The 11238-nt window shown below is 47.9% G+C and overlaps 1 protein-coding gene across 9 annotated transcripts in view; it reads left to right on the forward strand.

Moving 5' to 3' along the window:
- PTPRA (protein tyrosine phosphatase receptor type A) overlaps positions 1-11123 on the forward strand; it is a 253571-nt gene extending 242448 nt beyond the window's left edge. For all 9 annotated transcript variants that reach the window (XM_043544904.1, XM_037898339.2, XM_043544901.1 and 6 more), the window contains 6 exons: positions 4216-4292; positions 8079-8213; positions 8748-8873; positions 9522-9673; positions 10320-10455; positions 11037-11123. In XM_043544904.1, the coding sequence (XP_043400839.1) occupies positions 4216-4292; positions 8079-8213; positions 8748-8873; positions 9522-9673; positions 10320-10455; positions 11037-11111 (701 nt within the window). In that variant the 3' untranslated portion in view covers positions 11112-11123. The remainder of the gene's footprint in view (positions 1-4215; positions 4293-8078; positions 8214-8747; positions 8874-9521; positions 9674-10319; positions 10456-11036) is intronic.
- The last annotated feature ends 115 nt before the right edge of the window (positions 11124-11238 follow it).

The following is an 11238-nucleotide window of genomic DNA, read 5'->3' on the forward strand; positions in this document are numbered from 1 at the left end:
GGTAGTTGAAGGCTGCTATCAAATGCCTCTCCTCAGGAGTCGTGTGCCCCAGCCCCCTAATCATTTTCATTCCGCTGGACTCTTTCCAATTTGTCCACATCCTTCCTGTAGTGGGGGGCTCAAAACTGGATGGAATACTCCAGCTGTGGCCTCACCAGTGCCAAATAGAGGGGAGCAATCACTTCCCTCGATCTGCTGGCAATGCTCCTACTAATGCAGGCCAGTATGCCATTAGCCTTCTTGGCAACAAGGGCACACTGTTAACTCATATCCAGCTTCTCGTCCACTATAATCCCCAGGTCCTTTTCTGCAGAACTGCCGCTTAGCCAGTCAGTCCCCAGCCTGTATCAGTGCATGCGATACTTCTGTCCTAAGTGCAGGATTCTGCACTTGTCCTTGTTGAACCGCATCAGATTTCTTTTGGCCCAATCCTCCAATTTGTCTAGGTCACTCTGGACCCTATCCATACCCTCCAGTGTATCTACCTCTCCCCCCAGCTTAGTGTCAACTGCGAACTTGCTGAGGCTGCAATTTATCCCATCGTCCAGATCACTGATGAAGATGTTGAATAAAACCATCCCCAGGACTGATCCCTGGAGCACTCCGCTTGATACCAGCTGCCAACTAGACATTGAACCATTGATCACTACCCGTTGAGCCCAACAATCTAGCCAGCTTTCTGTCCACCTTATTGTCCATTCATCCAATCCATACTTTAACTTGCTGGCAAGAATACTGTGGGAGACCGTATCAAAAGCTTTGCTAAAGTCAAGGTATATCAGATCCACTGCTTTCCCCATATCAACAGAGCCAGTTATCTCATCATAGAAGGCAATCAGGTTGGTCAGGCCTAACTTGCCCTTGGTGAATCTAAGTTGACTGTTCCTGATCACCTTCCTCTCCTCCAAGTGCTTCAGAATGGATTCTTTGAGGACCTGCTCCATGATTTTTCCGGGGACTGAGGTGAGGCTGACCGGTCTGTAGTTCCCTGGGTTCTCCTTCTTCCCTTTTTTAAAGATGGGCCCTATATTTGCCTTTTTCCAATCGTTCAGGACCTCCCCCAATCACCACGAGTTTTCAGACATAATGGCCAATGGCTCTGCAATAACATCAGCCAACTCCCTCAGCACCCTCAAATGAGTTGCATCCGGCCCCATGGATTTGTGCATGTCCATCTTTTCTATCTAGTCCTTAACCTGTTCTTTCACCACTGAGGGCTGCTCACCTCCTCTCCCATACTGTGCTTCCCAGTGCAGCAGTCTGGGAGCTGATTTTGTTGTGAAGACCAAGGCAAAAAAAGCACTGAGTACTTCAGCTTTTTCCACATCAACTGTCACTAGGTTGCCTCCCCCGTTCAGTAAGGGTCCCACACTTCCTGTGACCACCTTCTTGTTACAATACCCATAGAAACCCTTTGTTACCCTTCACATCCCTTGTTAGCTGCAACTCCAATTGTGCTTTGGCCTTCCTGATTATACCCCTGCATGCTCGAGCAATATCTTTATACTCCTCCCTAGTCATCTGTCCAAGTTTCCACTTCTTGTAAGCTTCCTTTTTGTGTTTAAGCTCACCGAAGATTTCTCTGTTCAGACAAGCTGGTCGCCTGCCATATTTGCTATTCTTTCTGCACATAAGGATGGTTTGTTCCTGCGCCCTCAATAAGGCTTCTTTAAAATACAGCCAGTTCTTCTGGACTCCTTTCCCCCTCATATTAGCCTCCCAGGAGATCCCTGAGGGAGTCAGTCTGCTTTTCTGAAGTCCAGAGTCCTTATTCTGCTGCTCTCCTTTCTTTCTTTTGTCAGGATCCTGAACTTGACCATCTCATGGTCACTGCTGCCCAGGTTGCCACCCACTGCTACTTCCCCTACCAATTCTTCCCTGTTTGTGAGTAGCAGGTCAAGTGGAGCACAGCCCCTAGTTAGTTCCTCCCATCCCTTGCACCAGGAAGTTGTCCCCAACACTCTCCGAAAGCTTCCTGGATTGTCTGTGCACTACTGTATTACTCTCCCAGCAGATGTCAGCGTGATTGAAGTCCCCCATGAGAACCAGGGCCTGTGATCTGGAAACTTCTCTTGGTTGTCTGAAGAAAGCCTCGTCTACCTCATCCTCGTGGTCTGGTGGTCTATAGCAGATGCCCACCACAACATCACCCTTGTTGCTCTCGCCTCAAACTTAAACCAAAGACTCTCAACAGGCTTTTCTCCAGTTTCATGCTGGAGCTCTGAGCAATCATACCGCTCCCTTACATGCAGTGCAACTCCTCCACCTTTTCTCCCCCGCCTGTCCTTCCTGAACAGTTTATACCCATCCATGACAGTGCTTCAGTCATGTGAGTTATCCCACCACGTCCCTGTAATTCCAATCACATCGTAGTTCCTTGACTGTGCCAGGACTTCCAATTCTTCCTGCTTGTTTCCCAGGCTTCTTGCGTTCGTGTAAAGGCACCTAAGATAGCTAGCTGATTGCCCTACTTCTTCAGTATGAATCAGGAGGCCTCCCCTGTTGCACCCTCCTCCTTGTGTTTCCTCCCAATATCCCATTTCCCCACTTACCTCAGGGCTTAGGTCTCCATCTCGCGGCGAACCTAGTTTAAAGCCCTCCTCACTAGGTTAGCAAACCTGCCTGCGAAGATGCTCTTCCCTCTCTTCGTTAGGTGGATCCCATCTCTTCCTAGCAATCCTCCTTCCTGGAACAACATCCCATGGTTGAAGAATCCAAAGCCCTTTCTCCAACACCACCTGTGCAACCACGCATTTACTTCCACAGTTCGATGGTCCCTACTTGGGCCTTTTCCTTCAACAGGGAAGATAGAAGAGAACACGACTTGTGCCTCAAACTCCTTTATCTTTCTTCCCAGAGCCATGTAGTCTGCAGTGACCTGCTCAAGGTCATTCTTGGCAGTATCATTGGTGCCCACGTGGAGAAGTAGAAAGATGAAGAGCCAGAGCCATGCAACACGCAGATTTTTGTTCGGTCTTATCTACCTGTTGCATTCCATCTGATTAGTTGTCTGGGACAAGGGACTGTCTTTGTTAGTTATCTGTGCAGTGTCCAGCACTGATCCGTGATCCTAGATGCTACTGCAATACAAATTAATAATGCTAATGATTTAGGCCATGTGAATTTTGGCTCTGCGAACCATGCTCCATGTGCTTGCAAGCAATTATTCTACAGTGCCTAGATACTGATATGTGAGGGTTCATATTGGGAGAAAATAAACACTAGTACTCTCCTAAGCCCCACCCTCTGTTGACACCAAAATGACAAGTCACCCTTACCAGACTGTGCTGGAATTCCATAATCTGGTAATCTCTCCCCTTCCAATCTTTGGTCCATGAAATAGTTAGAAATTCTGACTTTTAAATTGTCATCATTGGGCTTCAGAGTCAACACCCCATTGATCTGAAAAGGAGTGGTTCAAACTGCTGTGTAGACAGCACTGCTTTGGTTCCTGGATTCACATTTCAGGTTGCAACCATGAGGGCTAAAGACTTAATTCTTTTAAATGAAAGTTGAAGTTAAGATGGTAGTCACTGGGGAAAAGTGCTATCTTGAACTGAGATGGCAAATGGGTGAATATTTGCTGTGCTCATGCTAAAGGAGGCAGACCATGCTGGACGATTTCCATTTCCCAGTATGGTTTAGGAATAGAGCTGGTCAACATTTGAGATTTCTGGGTCATGAGAAATTTTGATGATTCAGAATTTGAGTACCACTATTCATTTTTTTTCCAGTGAAAATTTCTGACCAGCTCTGTTCCTAAATAATTTTGCCCAAGGCACAAACGTTTCACTCTGCTTTAGAGTGTCGTTAACACTATGATTTATCTGTCCAAGAGCTCCAGGGTCTCCATTACTGTGCATTATCTGAGCCCCCCACAATCTTTAATGAATGTATCCGCACAACACACCTGTGAGGTACAGAAATGCTGTTATCTCCAGTGTATAGATGGGAACTGAGGTACAGAGAAATTAAGTGACTTGCCCAGGGTCACACAGGGAGTCTGGGATACAGCATGGAACTGAATGGAGGTCTCCCAAGTCCCAGGCTAGCTCCCTGTTCACTGAGCCATCCTTCTTCTCGGTTGTCTCAATCTGACGGCACCCTTGGGGCTGCATTAACTTTCATCCGAAGGTTGATGCCTGAGTAGCAAAGTATCTGTGTTTTGAAAATATTCCCCAAAACTCCAACCTGCTTGTCTGGCTTCTATTTTAGATGAGTTCAATCGAGTGATCATTCCAGTGAAGAGAGGCGAAGAGAACACAGACTATGTCAATGCGTCCTTTATTGATGTAAGTTCTTGTTTCCTGTTCATACTCTAACCATGGCAGGTTGCAGCCAATAACCGTCCACCTCAAACATAGCCAGGATGGGCCTAGTCTTTAAATGCTTCCTTTTTAGGGTGTTGGGGGTTTTTTTTATTGTATTTAGAGCTGATGGAAGGTGCTAGTCTGACTGGGGACTGGAGTCCCTTGTTTATCCTAATAACATGTACAGCTCAGGCAAAAGCCGCATGAGCTTCCGTGCTGCCCCACCCATGTGCCTCTTCATGACCTGAAGAGACACATCACAGGGTGATTTCAGTCTCAACAGCCCCGTTGGGTCTTCCACTGAGCCCCACAACAAGTTTGATAGTGACTACCTGTCTCCTAGGCATAGAACGGGGACTACAAGCTCCTTTCATTTGGCCACTGAACATCCACCAAACAATGCAATGTAATCATAATACACCAATCTCAAAGCCCTTGACAAAAGCAGATCAGCCTCATTATCCTCAGACTGGAGGAAATGAGACAAAGAGGTTAAGTGATCTGCTCACCAAGTTGCACAGCCCTTGCTGACAGGTAGTCCTGCTGATGTCAACAGGAAGCCTTACATTAGCATTCATACACGCAATGCACCCAACAATGAGTAAGTGATATAGGATCCCCAGGTCTTCTGACACCCAATCCTGTCTATAACCCCAGATGACAGTTGCTCCCAAAGGCAAGTCATTTTTGATAATGACTGTCCTGGGCTAGATTCGAACCAGTGACAGAGAGGGGAAAGGCACTGTGTCACATGCATAACACCCTGATCTATCTATCCCCCTGCAATGTAATTTTCTAATGAGTATCATCCATAATGGGTGAGTCCCGCTATGCTGCTCTGTCATTACATTCTGACTCAATCTGTTTCAAACAGAGCGCAGTATAAGCAGCCCACTTGGCGTCCCAGCCCTGTTTGTTTGTCATGAATCTAGGTCAGAAAGCCCTTGATGCGGTGTAGGCAGCTTTGTTGAGAATTCGATTTCCTGCCTCTACTGAACTTTGCTTGACTGACACGCACCAAATGACTAAGCATCTTTGTGTTCTCGCTGCAAACTCGGATGAAAAAGAACAACAGAAACTTTGACTGTCAGAAGGAGGAATGTTTCTTGGTTGTGGAACAGCAGTTGTCACCCTATACTGTAGATTGCAATGTAGGCCTGGTTTTGCTCCTCTCTCCTTAAAATCCACAGTAAAAGCTACATCATTGTTAAAACTGGTAGGTTAGGTCTGGGCCCAGGGTAAAATTTTTCTACAAAATTTGAACTGACTCAAACAAGGGATTCCTGAATTATGACATCCTAAAAGCAGGTGTTCTCCGGGGTCCAAAGAGACTTCTGATGTTTTGGTCATTTCACGTTTTCGTCACTCTGTAGCAACAAAAAAAACTGCAAAGAAGAGGAGAACAACACTTGAGTTTATTTGGCAGCCGTGGCTGCGAGCTAGTGCCCAGGACCAATAGTTAGCTGACTCAAGCCTAATTTCTAAAGACATCAACTTTTTAATTTGGACCATCACTGTGGATTGTTGGCTGTGGTGAGCCAAGCACAGCTTATCTCAGGCTCGCTGGAGACATGAGCTTTCCTCTACAGAAGCAGTAAGATCTGGTCCTGATTTAACTACATTGTGTTAGACACCGAGTTAGCTAATTTGGTGTCATCCCCTTGTGTGGACACTTTTAAACTAGAATCTGAGTGTCCACAGAAGTGGCCAGCAGCTGTTTAACTACATCAGTTTCTAAAGCAGTGTAGTTAAATCTGAACCATTTTCTTTTGTAGACGAGACCGAGGTCTGTAGCCCTTTACTGTGCAGACAGAGCTCAGATTTGGTGTCACCGCATCACTGGGGAGGCTTCTCACTGTAATAGACACATTTCTACCAAAAGCCTCATCAGCACCCGGACAAGCTCGCTAAGTATTGGCAGACCTACCAAGGCTCATAGGGGCTTTGAGTGTCCCAGTTAGCCCCCTGAGGCTGGGTGGGGTTCTCTTTCATGCTGACCTGGGTAGGTCCACAGGAAGTGAGAGGATGCCAATTTGATTCTCCAAGTTCCCTGTGCAGTCCATTCCACATCCGTCTGCAGCCTTCCTAGGGTCTGCCGGAGCCAAGCTCTCTTCCTACCACTGTTGGGACTGAGCGAGTCAGGACCACAGACCTTCCCCCCAATTCCTGTCAACCTCTATATGCCTCAATCTTCCCCCACCTGCAAAATGAGGACAGGACAACCCGCCTCACAGTGAGGCTGGGAGGCTTAGTGAGGATTTGTCAGTCAGTTTGAGATCCACGAGTGGAAGGTGCATGAGAAGTAGGACCATTGTGTGGTGCAGCAAGCTGGAACCCCGATGTCTGGTTCTTTGTACCTTGGGTTACAGTTCTCAATTCTTCAAGAGCCAAATGAGCAACGTGGGCCACTTACAATGTGTGGCAAAGACCCAAAAGGAGACGCGCAGTCCAACACAAGAGAGGCACGTGCTTGAGATGCTGTAAGGGCTCTTTATGTAACATGTACAAGACTCTTGATCATCTGTTTCCTTTGTGTTGTCACTAATTTACTGGACCACCCTATGTGGGGCACAGTGATTAGATACCTAAGCTCAATGACGTGCTGTGATGAGTCATAGCTGAAAAGTGGGCCTGGGAAGGCTGGATGCATTGGAATTAAAGCTACTTTGGGGTCAGAATTAATGCTAAAAAACAAGGCTCCCCAGGAAGGAAGAATGTTTTGACTATGTCTAAGTAATAGCCTGTAGCGTGAGTCTTCACCATGGAACATGACTGAGACAGCAAATTATGAGGCATAACAGAGCTGATAGAGTGGAGATGAGTGATGGCAGAGCCTTGGCAGAGCAAGAGCTGCTGCCATCTTGACTTTTTACATTTGGATAATGGGACAAAAGGACAGCCTCCAAATACATCAAGGGTGTAGGTGCCAGAAGGGGAAAGCAGCTACTTATGTGATATACTGGGGATAAGCCGGAGTGATGGGGTTGCCTGATAATAGGGGAGATTGCAATGTGATGTATTGCCCTCTGGAACAGTCTCCCTGTGGTGGAAGCCTCATCACCTGGAACATTTAAACAGGTCTGATCCTGCACTGGCAGGGAGGGTGTAAAGGGTCATTTCTGTCTCTGACTCCTGTGATTCTGTCTGCTGTGTAGCCATGTGCTACACAGCAGAAGATCTACACCAAGTAATTTGTACAAGAAGTTGTTCAAACATCCAACTTCTGAATGAAAAGGAAACTGGATCATAGAAGTTAGAGATGAAAAAGGTTTGTTGCAGCACTGATCCCCTTCCCTGCCTGTACAGAAGACAGCCAAGTTCACAAGCCTTTGGCAAACAAGAACCAAGTTTTTCAACTGCCACCAGGAAGGGATTTCAGGTTCTGGTTGGTGTGGGGAGAGAAATGGGAGACTCTGAGCTTTAGTGCGGTTTCCTCCTGAAACCAAGCCAAACACACTGGTTTCATATGATCTGTGCTTTGGAGCCTGTGATCCACCCACAGGACTCTCCCGGTGAGTTCCCACCCAGTTCCCCGCCCTGGTGCCCACTGTCACCAACCCCTCACACTTCTTGTCTTGCCGTATGCTCTGCACCATCTGATAGCAATCTCTCTGTGGATGAACTTTTCAACGTGGCTGTGAGGGAGTTCATGTCAGCATAGCTCTGTGTCAGGTAGAACAGCTGCTGCTGCAGATGCTGACAGCACTGGGGTGATTTCCAGTCTGCATGCAGTTCTGCCACCCCAACAACCATGGCTTGAAATTGCAGGGTTATCGCCAGAAGGACTCATACATCGCCAGCCAGGGCCCTCTTCAGCACACAATAGAGGATTTCTGGAGGATGATCTGGGAGTGGAAATCCTGCTCTATAGTTATGTTAACAGAGCTGGAAGAGAGAGGCCAGGTAAGTGCCTGGGATTAACTAACCCTGCAGCTTTTGGGAAAGCAACATCATGACGACTTCATCACCGGTGGGAAAATCAAGGCAAGACCGTACAGCCCCCTGTTGCTTGTTCCCAACACATCCCAACTTATGTAACTATTTAACACACACACATGCACCCGACCATCTCTGGAGAATCTTGTGCTGCAGCCCGACCTCTGGTTTTACCCCCAAAGAATCCACGTGCTTATAGACACAGTATAAATTTCAGACATGAGGAGATGGGACAAGGACCCAAGACATTCCACTCCCAAAACACCTCTTGAGGTAAATGGCCACTCACTAGTTACTGTCTGTGCGCTGGCTTCTGGAGAGCAACATCACTCATGCACAAAGCTAGAGAGCAGCATCCTGATTCCCCTCTAAACCTCTGGATCCCATGGTTGGCCTACTGAGGCCTCCTTGTAACAGACCCCATAGGCCAGGATGGAGAGGGGGGGATTTCATGCTGCCACATGGAGGTTTCTCACCTCGTCACCTCTCATGCTTTCTCAGGAGAAATGTGCCCAGTACTGGCCTTCTGATGGCTCTGTGTCCTATGGAGACATCACCATGGAGCTGAAAAAAGAAGAGGAATGTGAGAGCTACACAGTGCGGGACCTGCTAGTAACAAACACCAGGGTAGGAATCTCTCTCCCTCACCATGGAAGGCAGCTCTGGGATCTCTGGGCATTTGCTGTAGTTAACCCCTGGTTCTGTCTATAGTTGCCCTGCTTCCCCTCACTCCTGCAGCCCTGTCCCAAATGCTGATTCTTCCCCTTTCCCCTAGCCCCTCCTCAGCTTCCCTACCCTTCCACAATCGCCCCAAACCAACACCTCCACTGCCAGTTCCCTCCTTCCTCACCCCTCTCCCTGCACGCTGCTGTCCTATCCCCTTCCCCGTTGTTAACCCCTCCTCTCCCACTGACCTATGGTCATGCCTCCCCCACTGCGGAGTTCCCTTCCCCCGCCAGAAACTCAGTTATCCACTCCCTGCCCCCCACCTCCCTGCTGCCATCCAACCCATACTCTCTCCTCTGCTGGTTCCCTCCTGGGCCTCCCAAACCCTCCCTGGTTTCCAGTTGCCCACTTTGTCCCCTAGGGCACCCCCCACCAATCGACTCCCTGACACACTGCCATTGGTCCTATTGGGCATCTGCTGCTACTGTCCTTCTGATCATTCTCTGCTAACCTTTCTTCCCAAGCCCTTGCAACAATCTGTTTCCAGCTACGCATCTGGACTTAAGTTGGTCTAGTGGAGTGAAGTTGTCATTGTTTTTCTCCTGCAAGGAAAACAAGAGCCGGCAGATTCGACAGTTCCATTTCCATGGCTGGCCGGAAGTTGGAATCCCTAGCGATGGGAAAGGAATGATCAATATCATTGCAGCTGTGCAGAAACAGCAGCAGCAGTCTGGGAACCATCCAATCACTGTGCACTGCAGGTACAGCCCAGTCAGGCCAAGGGACTGGACACAGTTGGCCTAGAGCCAGCATTGCTCTGGTCTTGGGTAACTTCGATAGATCTGCAAGCCAGTGAAAGGGACCGGGCTGGTGATGGACGTCCTCAGCCCACTGATCAGGGGCAGCACAGACAGCTGTGGTGCAAGCTTCCCTCATGCTGCCCCGCCAGTGTGCCTCAACCTGGAGCTGGAGGGGTCCGGGAGTAATTCTGTCACCAGGCCCCATTCAGTCCTTGGCGTCTCTTCCTCCTATTTCGGCGATAGTTGAGTTTGTGGTGGGAGTTGATGTGGAGAAATTGGGAACTGGTCTGAGACCACTCAGCTCATGTCACATGATGTCCAAACCTTCTTCACCATCTGACTAGCTGTTTGACCTAATTCTGGCCAGACATGAGCTGGTGCCCAAGAGAGGAGGGAACAATGGATAGTTAGTCAGATGGGATGCTTCACATGAAAACAACTGTCTATAAATGGTAGTTAAACTAGAAAGCACAAAGGAGACTGTTCAAGATGTTCACGTTCCCCAGCATTTCCCTCCCACTGCCTGGGTTGGAGCATCCATGCAGCCAAATGAATGTACTCTCTATTGGTCACTTTCTCTGTGCTCTTCTTTTTGTCTCTTTGCCAGTGCCGGGGCAGGAAGAACAGGAACCTTTTGTGCACTGAGCACTGTCCTGGAAAGGGTTAAAGCCGAGGGGATTCTGGACGTCTTTCAGACAGTGAAGAGTTTAAGATTACAGAGGCCGCATATGGTGCAGACACTGGTAGGCACAAGTTATTGCATCTTCACTACCTAGCTCCCTTCATGCCTTAATAGATCTCGGTTGAGATGTGCCTGCAAACTTTCCTTCCTCTCAGCCAAGTTTTTTGAGTGGGAATTTCCCTAGTTAAAATAATCCTAATGGTGGGGAGAAGGAGGATTCTCTCCCCTACCCCCTTCCTCCTAACAACCTGAGTTCTACAGGGAGGGGAGCACCGTGCTAGGAATAAGGAGACCTGATTCTGTTCTGGACACTGCCACTGGCTGCCTCTTTCACTATGGGAAGTTACTTACAGACAGAAGTGCCAAACATCCGTAGCTTCTGCTGATCTGTCGATGCTCAGCACCTTTGAAAAGCAGGCCACTAGCCTCTGCATGACTCAGTTTTGCCCATCTACGATGGGAATAATGATGCTTCACCTTTCTCTTGTAAAGTACTCTGAGATGTGCGATTGAAATTGTTTTGATACAAGATAGGAAGGGACCACTGTGATTATCTAGCCTGATCCCTTCATAACACAGGCCATAAGTGCAAAGTCCCTTTCCTCATCTAATGCTGTGCTTTTCCTCTCCCAAACACCACAGGAACAGTACGAATTCTGCTACAAGGTGGTGCAGGAATACATTGACGCCTTCTCAGATTACGCCAACTTCAAGTGAAAAAACAAAACAGAAACAAATGACAGAAGAGTTGCCTTCTTTAATATTTTGTAATATTCTGTTTGTTAATATACCCCCCAAAATATGTGTATATATCTTAACTGTTTTAGAGATTGGTACCATAGGC

The sequence above is a fragment of the Chelonia mydas genome, chromosome 4 (genome assembly GCF_015237465.2).
Source record: "Chelonia mydas isolate rCheMyd1 chromosome 4, rCheMyd1.pri.v2, whole genome shotgun sequence".
Lineage (NCBI taxonomy): Eukaryota > Metazoa > Chordata > Testudines > Cheloniidae > Chelonia > Chelonia mydas.